The sequence below is a fragment of the Rhinolophus sinicus genome, linkage group LG09 (genome assembly GCF_036562045.2).
Source record: "Rhinolophus sinicus isolate RSC01 linkage group LG09, ASM3656204v1, whole genome shotgun sequence".
Classification (NCBI taxonomy): domain Eukaryota; kingdom Metazoa; phylum Chordata; class Mammalia; order Chiroptera; family Rhinolophidae; genus Rhinolophus; species Rhinolophus sinicus.
Window position 1 is genome coordinate 107,717,265 of NC_133758.1, and position 16,138 is coordinate 107,733,402.

The 16,138-nt window shown below is 43.8% G+C and overlaps 1 protein-coding gene across 4 annotated transcripts in view; it reads left to right on the top strand.

Annotated features, from left to right (window-relative positions):
• BMPER (BMP binding endothelial regulator) overlaps positions 1-16,138 on the top strand; it is a 222,182-nt gene that overhangs the window by 18,362 nt on the left and 187,682 nt on the right. For all 4 annotated transcript variants that reach the window (XM_019757329.2, XM_019757328.2, XM_019757327.2 and 1 more), the window contains exon 3: positions 13,093-13,192. In XM_019757329.2, the coding sequence (XP_019612888.1) occupies positions 13,093-13,192 (100 nt within the window). The remainder of the gene's footprint in view (positions 1-13,092; positions 13,193-16,138) is intronic.

Sequence of the window (16,138 nt, forward strand, 5' to 3'; positions counted from 1 at the left end):
GACATCAATACTTTGAAAATATATCTAATTTCTAACTACCTCCATTATCACTTTTGCCTCTGGACAACATATTATCAACCAGTGGTCATTTAAAAGTATATACCCAATGACTTCACTTATGAAAAAGCCCTCCAGTGGCGTCTCCTCTCTGTCAGAGTACAGTCTGAAGTATAACTGGTCTACCAGGGCCCTCCATGGCTGGCTCCGGATGGCGACTCTGGCCTCACCTCCCGGTGTATCCTCCCTCTCTCTGCTCCAACCACACCCCTCAGCTCCTGCTTCATACTCAGCATGCATGATACCCAACACCATCTCAACAAGGGCATTTGTGTTTGCTCTTTCTGGTACTTGTAGCACACTTGTTCACTGTGTTTATATATTCTCCTTCCTTCATTCTGGTCGCTGAGCAAATGTTTTCTTTTTAAGGGTCTTCCCCCCCCTCAATAATACCACACCTTATCATTCTGTTCCCTTGTCCTGCTTCATTTTCTCCAAAACCCCCATTATACTGTATATAAATATATATATTTGTTTCCTTTAGGTCTCCCTACTAAGATGTCAGCTCTGTGTGGATGTGGATTCTCTCAGGTTCATGTGGTAGCCCCAGAGCTGGGACAGTGCTGAACCCATTTAGTGTGTATCTGTGGATGCATATGTGCCATTTGCGTTTAATTTTTTGATTCAATAATTTGAAGATCTAACTAATTATTCTCCTCTAAAATAAATTATGGATTTTCCTTTCTACTTTAAACTCTGCTTTTTCTGTAATGATGACTTGCCTTTTTCGTAGCTCATATTACTTTGCATGTCAAATCTGATGGTGGGAAAATTATACAAATGCACTGACTGAAAGATGAAAAGCTGTCTCTAGGAAACAATAGTATAATAATGTAATATCTAATGAGCAGTTATAATTATAAAATAAAATTTTTTTCTATAGATAAGTATTTTGAAAAATAGATATGACTGTTCATACTTGGTAGTATGATAATTATTAGTTTTGGAATGTAAGTTAAAATTCAGTATGCTGGTATTTTATACTTGACCTAAAACATAGTATCCAGAAGAAAGACTAGCAAAGTGTGTTAATTATTACAATTTCATAGAGCAAGAAAAAAGTGGAACAAAATATTTTCCCATGATAGAGATAAAACAAACTGTTCTGTTCTCAATGCCAAGCCACATTGCTGCACCTGAGTTGGGAGTGCCCTGGAATGTCATCAGGGAAGGAGGTTCCATTTGGGGGTTTTCACATCCCAAGGTGCTGACATACGAGGTCAGACAATTAAGTTCGCAAATTTGTTGCAATGATGTTGCTAACTGTTTTTGATGTCGAAGGGATTATTCATTATGGATTTGTACCAGCTGGACAGTTAACCAAGTTTACTATTTGGAAGTGCTGAAAAGGCTGTGTGAAAAACTTAGACGACCTGAACTTTATGCCAACCATTCATGGCTCTTGCATCACGACAATGCACCAGCTCACAGGCATTGTCTGTGAGGGAGGTTTTAGCCTGTAAACAAATAACTGTATTGGAACACCCTCCCTACTCACCTGATCTGGTCCCCGATGACTTCTTTCTTTACCCTAAAATAAAGGAAATATTGAAAGGAAGACATTTTGATGACATTCAGGATATCAAGAGTAATACGACGATGGCTCTGATGGCCATTTCAGGAAAAAGAGTTCCAAAATTGCCTTGAAGTGTAGACTAGGTGCTGGCATCAGTGCACAGCTTCCCAAGGGGAGTATTTTGAAGGTAACCGTAGTGATATTCAGCAATGAGGTATATAGTGTGTTTTTTAGGATGAATTTGCAAAATTAATTGTCTGACCTCGTATGTGGGTCAACTTCTGTCTCAGTGAAATAATTGTGTAACAAAACTTTATTTTAGGCTTACTCAGTGGTTCACATAGTGTCCAAAAAACCAAGATAATTTGGATGATCTCAGGGAGTTTGTGGCCGTGAAATTTGGTTGAAACTGACCTTTCCCTCCTCTGAACTCATGGACAGCTCTACTGTCACTCATGTTGCAACATGTGAGGTGCTTTTGCTGTGTTTATGCTCTGGCTCCTCTCCCTCTTGGACTGTAAGCTCTTCTAGGGCAGAAGATATATCTGATTCATATTTCCTCTTCCCAGCAAACCCTGGCTCAGTGCCTGGTCCACAGCAGGGGCTCAAAAGGTATTTGTTAAACAGATTCATGGAGTTTTAGTCAGATAGAGTTTAATTCTGCAAAGTTTTAACCTGCAGAAAAATCCACATTTATAGCCAAGATGTCACATTTTCTGAAGGTCATTTGTCTTCTTTTGACACTTTTGTCTTATTTTAGGTGTTAAAGCTTCTGACAAGCTGTTTTATGGTGAAACCCTTTTAAAAGCCAATTTTTAAGGGTAATAAGCATGATGACTGTTTCTTTTTTAAAATGGGGCACATGTTATGAATCTCTTTAGCAACAAATTGATGTTAACGTTTTGTGGGTAAACAGCCACTTTCATTCCTTTATAACACTTCCATCAGAAATGCATCATAAGCAAAATTGGCATTCATTTGATTGTTTAATGAGTTTGAAAATGGAAGCTAGCGATTAAAATTACATTCTAAAGCTATGAAATAAATCTGTGGCTTCTCAGCTCTTTCTGACATCTGCATGTGGCCCTTGGGATAGCCTTGGTGAAGAGAACATGCTGCTAATGGCCCTGAGTCAGACCAAGGCTAGCTCATAGAATAGCCTGCATTTGGGAGATACTGTCCGAGGCTGGGTTTTTCAGCTCTGTGAACGTCTAGCCAGCCAGAGGGCTTCTGGCCTCTTTCTCCCCTGCCTGACGTGCCTACGGCTAACTAGACACCCTCTGCCATCAGCAGCAGTGTGAATACAGCCCCGGAGCAGGGACCTTTGCAGTACCTGACGCATCACACTGCTCTTACCATTATCTGGTGGCAGGACAGCAGGAACCAGCTCTAAAACCTGTTGTCCCAGGGGTCCCTTTGAAAGCCTCTGTGATTGCTGGTGGTTGGGGTCAATTGTGCAGATGTCTTTAAAAGTGTCTCACTAGTGACCAGAAAGTTACTTTGTCAAGATGACAGATGGGCTGTGAGCAGCTCCTTCGCCTGTTCCCTGTGATGTCAGCTCCATTTACTTGTCAAGATCAGGTATTTTTGTAGCTCCCAGCAGTGCGTGGGCTTTCCCAGGCAACCTGTGAAAAATCTTCTGTTCTTTTCTGTGAACAATCAGCTCGGTGGCTTGCTGTTGTCCCACAGGAGTGAGAGGCATTTGAGGACCTGGTGAGTCCTACCCCTTGTGCGTGGGTGATGCAGGAAGGAGACATGTGCTGACAAGAGGGTGACAACCCTCCAGGGCTGACCATGAGAAGTCGTGGTGAGACAGAAATGGGATCTGAGACATCCGGTTTCCATGTATTAGACGTGTTTGCTCTTCTTTGGCGGAGAATCATTTATGGGTACAATTAAAAGGGTCCACTGAGTTCTCAGTTTCTTTATAGAGCCAGGGAGCCCATCTTACGTTGTGGCAATTCAGAAACAGGACGGCCAAAATAATACCTCCAGCTGTCATTTCTTAACACCACATCTCAACCTTTTCCAGGGACGTTGCTCTAATTTTATTGTTATTTTTAACTCTTTAACCCTCCCTCCCTCCAATTCCCCTGCCAGCCTGGGCTGCCCCCTACCCCCGAGACTGGGAAGACTGGCTAATGCCCCCTGAGCCATAGATCCTGTCAGTGGTTGGACTTGGACCCCCGTCTTCTTCCCAGGATTTCAAAAGAATTTGCCAGAAAGGCACGGAAATGTTCATAGAATTTCATCTCCTCTTTCTTTTGTGTTTTCTTTTTGGGCAGAAGAAGAAGCTGATTCACTATTCCTTATATGCCGAAGGGTACCCTGCAGTGTAAAATAATCAAAGACGTTGGGAGAGGCCGCTGGACCGCTTGTGCAGGAGGCCACCTTACTTGGCAGGACTCTGTTCCCCCTCACCCCTTCTTTACACCTTCTTCCTGTCAGGGGTCTGGGGCCGTTTCTCTGTGGCACTGACTCCAAACCACATCCTAGCTCTCTGAGTCCCTTTCAGTTGGGTAGACTTGAGAATTTTAGCAAAATAAAGGAAAGATGCTGACATTTACATACCTGACTCCTGTCCCCTGGCAGATGGGGACACCGTTCACCTTCTGGTTTTCCAGAATGCTTCTGGAAGCCCAAGTATGGGGTGGCAGAGCTACCTGTGTGACAGGGTCTCTGCGCTAAGTCACAAGGGGCTTTGTGTCCAGTCTATTACACGAATATGGGGCTGCCAGCAGACCCCTCGCTTATATGATGTACGCTATAATAAAAACCAGACAGTGCAACTTTCTTTGGGCTACTATTTTTATTTGGTGGTTATTTCTTTTGTGTTCTGCCATCTCTAATGTTTTGGTTCTATTTCAAAATATGATTAAGCAGAATGAGGAGCTGTTTGGCACTGCCATGTTTTAAATCAGAGTGGTACTTGAGTAGCCGGGACATTCTAATGGCCTGTGTTTCTTTGTTCTGAGAGTTCCTTGAAAAGGCCAAAGGAAAAAAAAAAAAAAGCCAGACCTAAATCCTTAAACAGCATAGGATCCAAAACAATCCCTCCAACAAACTAAAGCCCATTAAAAAAGAATTGAAATGTTAGGTAAGTTAAATATAAAAGGGGCCTTCTTATTAATCCCCCGTTGCTTCTGTTGGCACGTGTCATATTTTCAAGGTACAATATCAGGAGAACACTGTCATTTAGTGATATATTAGGGCCATATATCATCAGAACATCGTCTTTGTAGAGGATATGGGTACTAAAAGACACGATTCTGGCCAGACAGAACAGCAGGGGGGTCTTACTTCTTTGCTCCACCCCCTGCCCTTTTCTTTAATCTCCCTCTGTTTTGTGTTGCAGAGAAGTGAATTTCTTCATGGGATATGACTTGTTGCAAAATAATCGGGGGGCCCCAGTGGGCTTCATAAAGTCTTTTAAATGGCTGGGCTTCAAGGGCAGCTTTGTTCGGAGTTTGCACTGTTAGCTGGGGCGGAGGAGGCTGGGTTTGCCAGGGTCCAGGTCTCTGGGGTGAAGGCTCGCTGAGCCTAGACAGGAGGAAGAAAGAATAACACTCTCAGATGTAGTGCAATGAGTTGTATGATGTTCTTGCAAGATGCCTCAATATTAAGATTCCAAACGTATGGCCATTGGATGCTGCCAGCCTCTCAGGAGAGGCACCACCTCCACTCAGATCAAGGAAGAAATGAGAGGATTTGGAGGCTTTGGGTCTGTCTTGCAAATGACTGGGCATTCAATGAGGGAAACTTTCTTTGAGTTTGTAAGTCAGAGACTTCATCTGTCTTTCCTATGAGGCACTGTTTTTGCTCCTGTGCTCACAATGAAACCATAAACCACTAAGGTTTATAATGGTCTGAAAATGGGGAGTGCTTACCAAAGGCAAACATTTAAATTCTTAGCTGTAAGAAGAGATGGCTCATCTTAGCCTCTGAACCAAGCTGTGTAGCAAGTGATTAAATCCCTGACTCTGACATCAGTCCTGGGTTTGACTCTCTGCCCTGGCTAGTTGTGTAAACCTGAGCAAGCCATTTAACCTGTCTGCTCCTCAGTTTTCTTACCCATAAAATAGGGGTAAATCAGTGTTTTCTTCAGACTTGTCGCGAGGGTGACATAGAAGGTAATACGTGTTCAGCACAGTCTGACAAATCATAGATTTTCTATAAATGTCAGGGGCTGTTATTCTCAAAAGTTCTGTAACCTGCCTGGGAAAATTATATGCCACTGCAGTGTTTGGTTAGAGGTGGTTCAGCTCTGTGGCTTTGGCTGTTGAAGGGATTTGCAAAAGCAGTGGAGGTTGGGGGTTCAGAAAGATCTGAAAATGCCAATTTACGTTAAAAGCAAGTGCCATTGACACCTCCCACCCCTGTTGCTAACTTCACTCAATTGGGGAGGAGAAGAGATCCTTGGGAAACCGTTCTGGCTGGGAAGTTTGGGCCCTTTTCCTTATCAAACTTATTTTCCTCCTCACCGTAGAAATGGTTTTGTTAGTTTTATTCATTATTGTTATCATATGATTATTATTTTTTTTACTCTCTCCATTTTTTTCAACTTTCATTGAGCTGAGAATCGTGGCCCAGAGCCTCGTACTTGTACACGGAGGCTTTGTAGTGGACGAAACTGCCTTTTTTTCTTTTTTTTTTTTTTCCTTCCAGCTCTTTCTGGGCAAGAGTTATGGGGAAGTCAATTGTACTATCAGTAACAAAGAACAAGCAAGTCAAAGCTTAATTAAAATAATAAATTATCAGTCAAATTTAATACTGCCATTGGCAACCACTGAGCTGTCTCAGTCCCCCCAGCCTCAGTGATTCTTTTCCAGGAGATGAAGAACAGATTTTGTCCAATGGAGGCAGGCTGGAGCAGGTACGAGCTTGTGTTGTCTCCTCTCCCAGTGGTCATGCTGGCTTGCAAAGGATTTCCCCTGACTGTATATTCCAGAGAGGGAATCACTTTATTTTACATTTTGAATGATCAAAAACGGTGACAAACACTGGAACCTGCCTCCTTTGGGTCTTTTCTTTCAGCTTTTGGCTACATCTCTGCGTTCTAGACCTTTCACGCTGTGAAGGGAGGTCTGTTCACCCAAGTTTTGGCTCATCCCTTGTATGGCACCTTTCATATGTTACCTTAGAACAGAGCCTTCCATGTGTGACCCAGGTAGCCTGTCTTTCCAGAAAATTTCGGGACCAGCTCAACTACATACTAATTGATTCCTAAAATCTCAACAGTCACGTAGGAGCTGAGCTACTATTAATATGGTACACTCATAAATTGTAATGCTGTGCCTTAGCAACTAGCCTGCCTGGCTGGCCCCTGAATCCAGGCTTGGGAACCAGCTTCTGTTCCGAAGTCCACTGCTAGCCAGCTATTTGACGGACCTGAGACACCTACCAGTCGTTCCTCGTCTGCAAATCTTAAGAAATCTGTAAGGATGAGTAAAATAATGTCTGCAGAGCTCTTCAGAAGAAAAGTGCTGTGTAAACATCAAGTATTAGTCTTCCGGAGTTTTATAATATTGCCTAGGAAAAACTGTGTTCAGAAGTACCACCAAGTCCCCTTTGGCTCTGTTGGGGCTGGAATTGGGTTACCATGCGGGCACTGCAAGGAAAAGTTGACCTCTGTGACTTTACGCATAGGGAGACTAGAAATTCCAAGGAGAACGTATGCTGGATGTTGGATCACCTTCCTCCTTGGGAAACTTCACACAAGACGTCCTAGTCCGAAATGCAAATTCCCTTGTGAGCAGTTTCGAGTCTCTCAAATAGTGAAACACTCACTATTGTGTGTCTGCTCCGAATACATTCTGTAATAAAAACAATTTAATTAAGGGTCAGAGTGTCCTATTTGTATTCACTGACTACGATGGCTTTTGAGTCAAGGCGAAATTCTCTTCTGTAATTCTCACTGGGTGCCAGAAGTGACCACACACGGTGTGTGTGCAGTCAACAAACGTCCGACGTCCGGGTTCTTCCAAGAGCTTGAAGTTTCTGCAGCATGGATAGTGTGATTTCTTGCTCGCTCCTAGCCCTGAGTACCAGTCTTTGGTTTGGCTGTTTTAGAACTCCCACTGCTAAGCTCCTTTACTTCTCACAGTCTCAGAGCTGGGCATCCATCCCCTGACAGCAGCTGATGACCAAGGGAATAGCTTATTGAGGATTAATAAGGGTCCCCCCCGCCACCACCACCACCATGGGTATTTGCATTTTGGTAGGGCAATTCTTGAAGGCAGCAAAATTTATGGGGCCCCTTCCTAAATGAGATGACAGTGATGAAATGACAGAGGGGCCCGTGTGTATATTTGGGGGGGGGTAGTCTGGAAGGTTTCTAATTTAGGACGGAGAGTCACTTCAACCTCTTTATCCCCTCTAATGATACTAATACTACCTGGCCCGTGTGCTTCACGGACATACTGCGTGTTGTTCATTTGGGCAGGAAAAATATTACAGCTTCACATCCTTCTCAATTTTCTGAAAAAGGATCTGGCACTTAGGATTTGTGAGTTTGTCAAATGATTCCCAGGCAGACTTTGTTTTCCTAAGAGACAAGGATTGAAGGAAAACTATGCCATCTTCTAGAAGAGACTTGTGTGGTCTGCTACCTTCCTAATATGGCTATGGAGGGTCAGCAGGCAGGGCATTAGGTGTTTTCATTTGTATTCTTATTTCAAGAGATTTCTGATGCTGTTGCAGTGTAAACATACAGTATCTGCGAGCTGACTTTTCTCCCCATCACTCTCATTGTATTAGCTACTGTGTTTTCCTGTCCAGATTTCTATTTTATTATTATCATTTAAATATAATGGAAGGTCAGGTGGTACTTTCCATATTCTATAATAGGATTGGTCCTGGAAGAATCTTAGAAAAAAATATCTTTAAGACATTGACTTAGCACAGAACAAAAGCATCTCAAAAACTTTTTTTTTTTCTGGTTTCTCTGAGGAAGGCAAACAGGAAAATCTCACAGTGGTGCTTTGTTATCTTCTGTCTCCAGCCCCTTCCCCTCCCCCACCATCAGTGAGAGATCATTTCCCTCTGGCCCAGACACTGAGAAGCGCTCAGGAGGCACTTGCGGGTCCTAGGGCCACAATTCCTAAGGCCCGGGAGCCAGGGAACTCTGTGCTGCCATCTAGTGGCACGTCTTCGACACAGCAAGCTGCTTGCTAGACTCCTGCTGGAACTTGGCTGTGGCCAGAGCTGTGGTTTGGCTTGCATCCTTATAGAGCTTTGTTGCCAGCCATGTAGACTTTTTTTCTTTTTCACTTTCTATGCCCCCCTTTCATTTTTGTATGTTGGCACTTCATTTCATGCGTCTCCAGAGGCCACATTTTGGGTTTTGGTATATTTGCTCTTTTGGAAAGGAGACAATAATGCCAACAGATGCCGTTGACAATGGGTAAATCACAGGCTGGGTGACCCTAGAAAGTGATAAACATGGGGAGACAGACTGAGAATGAAAAATATAATGAGGTTTATTACTCATATGCACTGGCTAGGTCAGTATTGTAGAGTGTTCTGATGTTTTTCCTCTAGTGCATATTTGTCACCATTTCTGTTCCTGAGATTTGGGGAGACTCAAACCCAAGCTGGAATCTTGGGGAATATTTGTTTGAGGATGCCAGTCTGTCTTTCAGAGGTGTGATTGGCACAGATACCTGTAGTATCCAAAATGGCACAATTTCCCTCCTTATCAGAAAACAGCCGGTGTTCATAGAGCTTCCAGTGTTTGCTGATGACACAGCTCCTGCGAGTTATTCTGCTCTTGCTAGAGGGCTACTGTCACACTTGTGTAGCCACCAGTCTCCTCTGGGGCCTCAGGGCCTGACATTATTTTGCTCTGGTCTGTATTAGGAATGCCTGGGAAATAACAAAGCACTTTTAAATGTGTGCCTTTGGAGTCAGACAGACCTGTGCTTGTATTCCAAGTCTGCCTCTGTGTGACCTTGGGCAAGTTTCTTAACCTTGGTTCCTCATCTGTAAAGTGGGGATGATGGAATTTTGTGTGTGTGAAATAACACATATAAAATTCTCAGCACAGAGCCTGCTACATACGAAGTGTCCTGTATGTGTGAATCAGTATCAGACAATGTTTCTGGAATGAAAAAGTGAACCCAATGAACTGTGACCTTGAGTCAGAGCAGAGGACGCTTGGTGCACCTGGGGAACGAGGAGGCCAGTGGAGATGGGCTCCCGAAGGCATGGCTCTGTGTGTGCCACTTCTCACCAGAGCCTCTAGCTTGAAGACCAGGGTTTATGTCTCTGAGCAAAGTCAGGCAAAGTGGACTGAGTAATCTTAGTTAACCTGTGCTTGAATTTACTCTGTAGCTGCTGGACCCAGTTCAGGGGATGGAAGAATCAGTCTCTCACCAGCGATTCCCTGTAGTTCTTCTTTCTTTCTTCGAGGGCCTGGGATTCTAAGCGTGGGTTCCATAGACATGCCGGCCAGACCCCAGGGAGAGGATCGGATATGGTCACTCTGTATCAATGTGACCTTTGGTAGAATATGAAAAAAACCTCCAAGTGTTATTAGAAGGGACAACAAACAAACAAACAAACAAAAAAAACCCCACTACCTGTGGCTAAGGTTTAGCTTTGATCCCTGTGTGTGTGTACAAAAAAAAAAACTTCCAGATTTGAATCTATAAACCATCTGGTTGGGGTAAGTTTTGTGCTGGACGGTAATTACAAGCTATTAGCTATGAATCTTGGGATCCTGTGATGGATCCAGACTGGCTCCTAGGTTCCTAATTTAGCAAAGAGTTCCTATATGTAAGAGAGTGTACGTCTTCTATTTCTCAGACCCTGCATTGTGACTCCACACCCACCCTGACTGCCCTTGGAGCTTTGAATTCCCTGTATCTGAGCATCTTCCTTTCAGAAGAGATGAACTCAGGGTGGGGGGGGGGTCCTTCGCTCAGGCTGCAGCCAGGTTTGAGTAAGGCTGGGGTAACACGTGCTCTGCTGGGGGACGGTGTTCACCTCGCAGCCACCTTGGGATGCAGGGAATCGGTGTCCAACTATGGCTGCAGACGTGTGCTTTGCAAAGCCGCGTAGCTACCTGACCACCGTTCTTGATTGCTTTGGTGGTAGCAGAAGGGCACTATTAATTTTTTAAAATATGCTTCTTTAATTTGCACTGTGACTACAACTACATACTGCATTTAGAATATGAGAAAAATTAGGAATGTAAATCAAAGGACCGTGACTCACAGGGAGACTCGTTGGTGCCACTGTCCTTATGAAGAAGAGAGAAGGAGAGGAGAAGCTTTGGACGGCTTAGAGCCAGGATACCTGGGTTCAGACTGTAGGTCAGCCGTTCGCTAAGGACTGTGGACAGCTCCTGAACCCATCTGGGCCTCAAGGCCACAAGAATAATCTCCGCACAGCAGAGGTAGTCAGCCCTGCTGCACATTGGAATGGCCTGGGGGGCTTGAAAACAACATCTAGGCCTGGTCCTTAGATAAATCACATCTGAGCTTCAGGCGCTGGAGACAGTGCCATTCTTAGCTAAGAATTGCCCAAAGGTTCTGATTTGCAGCTAAGGGTGAGGACCACTGCCTCACAGGACTGTAAGGAGTAAATGAGGTTAGTCCCCCTAAGGCCCTTACCACATAACAGACACCCAAAAGTGGGGAAAAAGGAAACTGGAGTATTCGGGCCAACCACCCAAAATCATACACCGACACCAATAGATGAAAAGCTGAAAGGTCTGCAACACCAGCCCTATGGGAGTGGGTACAGGTAGCCGAGCAGTGACGCCCTCTGTCTGGGTGGCAAGGCAGGTCCTGGCCAGTGTATCACTTTATTGGCCTCAGGGTTCCTTACCTGAAATGATGGTCATTTTCTATGTGTGGTACCCAGTGGGAAACTTTGAGCAGCGTCGTTCCCATGAAGGCCTCATGATTCCCATGATGGCCTCATGATTCCCATATTTCGATAGCCTCGCAAAGCCATGTGGGTGGTGAAATAAGAAGATTCTGTAGAAACAGAGCTGTTGGGATGAGGCCCAACCTCCCAAGGCTCCATATACCTCATTCTGGGGAAGTGGTAATTGGTGAGTGAGAGGGAGTGGGCTTGTGGAACTCTCGGCGGTTCTGTTCATTTGAAAGGGGAGGAGATGACAATCTGGATTCATTTTAGAATTAGCCCTGGGAGCATCTTGGGGGGCTCTGGGACTCCTAGGGACTTTGAGGGCAGCACATAAGCTGATGTGTTTTATCTTAGAACTGCTTCAGGGCTGGCGTATGGGCTTGGCTTGGACCCCAGCTCCCAACACACACACACACACACACACACACACACACACACACACACCCCTCCTCCTTGGTTTTGGACCAGAAATGGTGAGATCTTCCTTACTCTCATGACCTTGAAACATACAGGGTACACTTGTGAATCTCCAAAGGTCATTGTCAGAGCTGAGGTAGAATTTCTGCTGCATGTATTCCAAGAGGGTGCTAGGTTCATCTCAAGGTGAGAGAGAGCTTGAGGTGTCCCTCCTCTCCGATCTGCCCCGAATCAGACAATGAATGTGATAGCACTTGCCTTAACTCAGGTCACGACCTGGGTGGGAGTTCAACTTGAAATCCACTTCTATCACTACCACGCAGTGTAATTGTGAAAAAGTCACATACCTTCTCTGAGCAGCAGTGCTCTTGTTTGTAAACAGGGCATCATGGTAATACTCGTCTCTCAGGATGTTAATAAGAATGAAAGCCACAGCAGCTAGCATTGAGTAGACACTTGTTAACAAAGTTCAAAGCTCGTTGACGTTTTGTGACATGACATTTTTGGTTCATGCGCACCCAGTTTACAAACAGGCATGTACATCCTCTGTGGGTCTTCTCTTAGTCATTTTAACAGCTAAGCTTTCAGGATATAACCAAAGATGCAAATACTCACCATACTTTCATTAGCATACGTGCTAATATAATGCAGCTGTCGCACGGCCATAAAACACTAAGGACTGTGTCTCTGCTTGGCATGGAGAATATTTTTTTTTTCTCTTACTGAGCCGATTCAATACTCAACTTTGTCATTATTTGAGTTGGAACTTTAGATTGCTGCATTTTAATGCCCTCCACTATTAAGGATTGTTGGACGGCCGTGTGCAAATATTTTTGTTCTCACGATGCAGTCCTGGCCCAGGTAGCCCAATGGGCAAAATATGATTTACACAAATATTATCGTTTCTATAGTGTATACTAAATGGAAACCTTAGAACAGAGTGGGAGAACGCCTCTCTCTCCGCATTTGGTTATCTAGGTTAAGTTGGCTTGTAAAGAAGGGACTTTTTATCCCCTCTCATCTGCCCCTGATCTGAAAAAGTCCTGTGTTCCTGGATTGATATTTCTGTTCCAAAGAGAGTGAAACCCTATTTGCTATCAGAGTTTTCTTGCCAAGATGAAGGCAAGATAGGGAGAGGGAGGCTAGGAAAACCTCAGCCATGGGATAGTATTCTGGGGATTCTGTTTGAAGTCTGTTTCAAATGTCTCTTGTCTCTTTTTGCCTAGAACAAGGAAGTGACCTGTAAGAGAGAGAAATGCCCAGTGCTGTCGAGAGACTGTGCCCTGGCCATCAAGCAGAGGGGAGCCTGTTGTGAGCGGTGCAAAGGTGATTTATGTCTTGGCTGCCTTCTTTTTTGGCTGTTGCTTCAGACATTTTTATTTCTCTTTCTCTCACCTTTCTCTTCACTCAGCCCCTGGCTGGGGTGCAGATGGGTGTTGGGAGGGAAGCTGGTGTGTGTGTGTGTGTGTGTGTGTGTGTGTGTGTGTGTGTGTTCAGGGGTTAGTAGCAAGGGGGATTCTCCTAGTGGAGGGAGGAAAGAATAGCGAGCATCAGTCTATTTAGATTATTTGCTAAGGCACTCTAAAATGTCACAGAGGAGATGCCAACATGATACCTCTGCATGTTGGCACGCACACAAGCATCTTATGTACAGAAGTTTCAACACTGTTTCTCCAGGCTCTTCCCTGGCCCTGCCCACCTCTGCCAGAGGAGCCCTGATGCCCAAATGTGATCATTTTGGTCCCTATTCGATTTTTTTCTTTTCTTCCAAATTAAATCTAAATTCTCCCCTTTGTCCTCAAAGCGTTTCTACAATACCCTTACTCCAGCATCGTTTCCCATGGCCTGCCCTGCACGTGTCTCTCTTGAACACGCTGTTGCTTGTCTTGCCTCTGCCTTATCTCAGGTCTGCTGCCGGTGTGCCGGGTTCTCAGCCCTCACTCGTTTTCCCCTCTAAGTTTCTGTGACAGAGGGACGTTCACTCAGATACTTCAGTGGTGTGCCTTTTCTCATTTGTTACCAGCAGAACATTTGCTCTGTGAGGACACAGGCCAGGCCATGTTCTGACACCGCTTGGTGCTAGGTAGTGTATGTGCAAACAGTGCTTCATTGAGCCGGGTCCCCAGGGGGCAGGATGTGGGTTCTGCAGTCACACTGCCAAGTCCAAGTCCAGCAATCCTGGGTCGTAGAGTGTTCCCCAAAAGTTCATGTCCACCACCAATCAGAGTGTCACCTTATTTGGAAATAGATCTTTGGAGATATCCTTCGTTAAGATAACATCCTACTAGATTAGGATGGCCCCAAATCCCATATGACTGGTGTCTTTATATAAAGAGAAGAAGACAGAGAGAGATGCATGAGAAGGTCGCCATGTAACAAGAGAGGCGATATAAACACCTGGGCTCTGTTCCTTGAGATTCAGATTCAGTTGTTCTGGGGGAGGGGACGAGGCATCTGTCTTTTTCAAAAGCTCCCAGGAGATTTAATGTGTAGCTGGGATGGGGAAACTCTGAAAGAGTTCTTGACCTAGTACCAGGTGATTTCTATCCCCACAGAAGAATATACATTTTGGGGGGAGTAAGAGGCGAGAGACCTAAAAGAACCATCAGGAAGAGCTCTATAGACACCAGGTAAATGAGAAACCATTGTTAGTGACAACTCATGAATCTATATCCAATGAAGATGCCGAGAACTTTTCAAAACACACTATTATACAAAATCCACATGTCAAATATTAATGTCAAGTTGTTTCTTAATAACTATAGTTATTATTATCAAGTATAATTATTTTTGTGTTAAAGACTAAAAAAACGAAGAAAGAAAGAAAGAAAGAAAGAAAGAAAGAAAGAAAGAAAGAAAGAAAGAAAGAAAGAAAGAAAGAAACAAGCAAACAAATGAAAAAAACAAGTGAGGCAGAGATTGGAGCTACCACAAGCCAGGAAGCGCCTGGAAGTACCAGGAATTAGGAAAAGGCAAGGAGGGATTTTTCTCTGGAACCTTCAGATGGAGCATGGGCCTGCAGACACCTTGATTTTGGACTTCTAGTCAACAGGAGTGTGAGAGAATCCGTTTCTGTTGTCTTAAGCCACGAAGGTTGTGGTAATTTGTCACAGCAGCCCCAGGATATGAGTACCCCATCATTTCCACATGGGCAGACAAAGACGTGGAACCTCTCTCTGCCCCAGTTCCCTCACCTGTAAAATGAGCATAATAATTGTGTCGGAAGGAATGAAATGGGAAGATACATTCAAAGTGTTTAGTGCAGTGCCTGGCAAATAACTATTTCTCACTTAATATACGTATAGTAGGTCCTCTTGAAGCACTCAACAGACTTGACTATCAAAACACATGTTATGAATCCTTTGAGCGGGGTTTTTCTCTGACCCTTTGCTCTCCTCCTATTTTGATTTTTTAAAATGTTATTAGAATGACGGTATAAGAAATAGAGTAAAATAGATAATGGCCAAGAAATATAACTAAACTGTCAAAGTGCTGGTTAGTGCTTATCAAAACTCTTATCCAGTTAGTCAATTGTGTAAATAAATGGGAGTGGGGGACTTGAACCCCAAGAACTGGTTAACCACTTCCCATCATTTGCTGAGACTTTTCTCCTCCCTTCTAACTTCTTTCCTCCTCCTTCCCTCTTAGCATACTTCCTTTTAATTTTAACTTTACTTAGATAATTATTACATTAATACATTATCATACTAAAAATTTTAAACAATAAAGGGGAAGAAAGTCTTTTTTGAGCTACAAAACCCCACTCTTCTCAGAAATAACAACTGTCATCACTTTATTGTGTTTCCCAGACCATTTTCAGTTTATTACATATACATACATATACATGTATATGTGATTTTGTATGTGTGGTTTTATTTTTACACAAATGGAATTAAACAGTACATATTCTTTCACAGTTAAGAAAATCTCAACGATAATATGACTTGGAAATTTTTCCATGCCAGTTTGAGCTGCTGTGCGGATTTCATAGCGTAGCTCTACAATAATTTATATAATTTCTCCCGTAGACGTTTAGATTTTCAGGTTTTTGCCAAGTTGCAGGGAACCAACTTGTCATTCCTGTTGTGTACCTGGGTGTATGTTCCTCAAGGACAGAAACCTGGACATCAAAGTGCTGTGGGAAGAGGCGAGCATATGTTAAATTATCATGGACATTATTCAGTGGCCTCCCAAAATGGCAGGGCTAGTCACCTTTCTTCTTCTTTGAGAGTTTTTAAGCTCTTTCTTCCCATGATAGACTAGAGGGAGGAA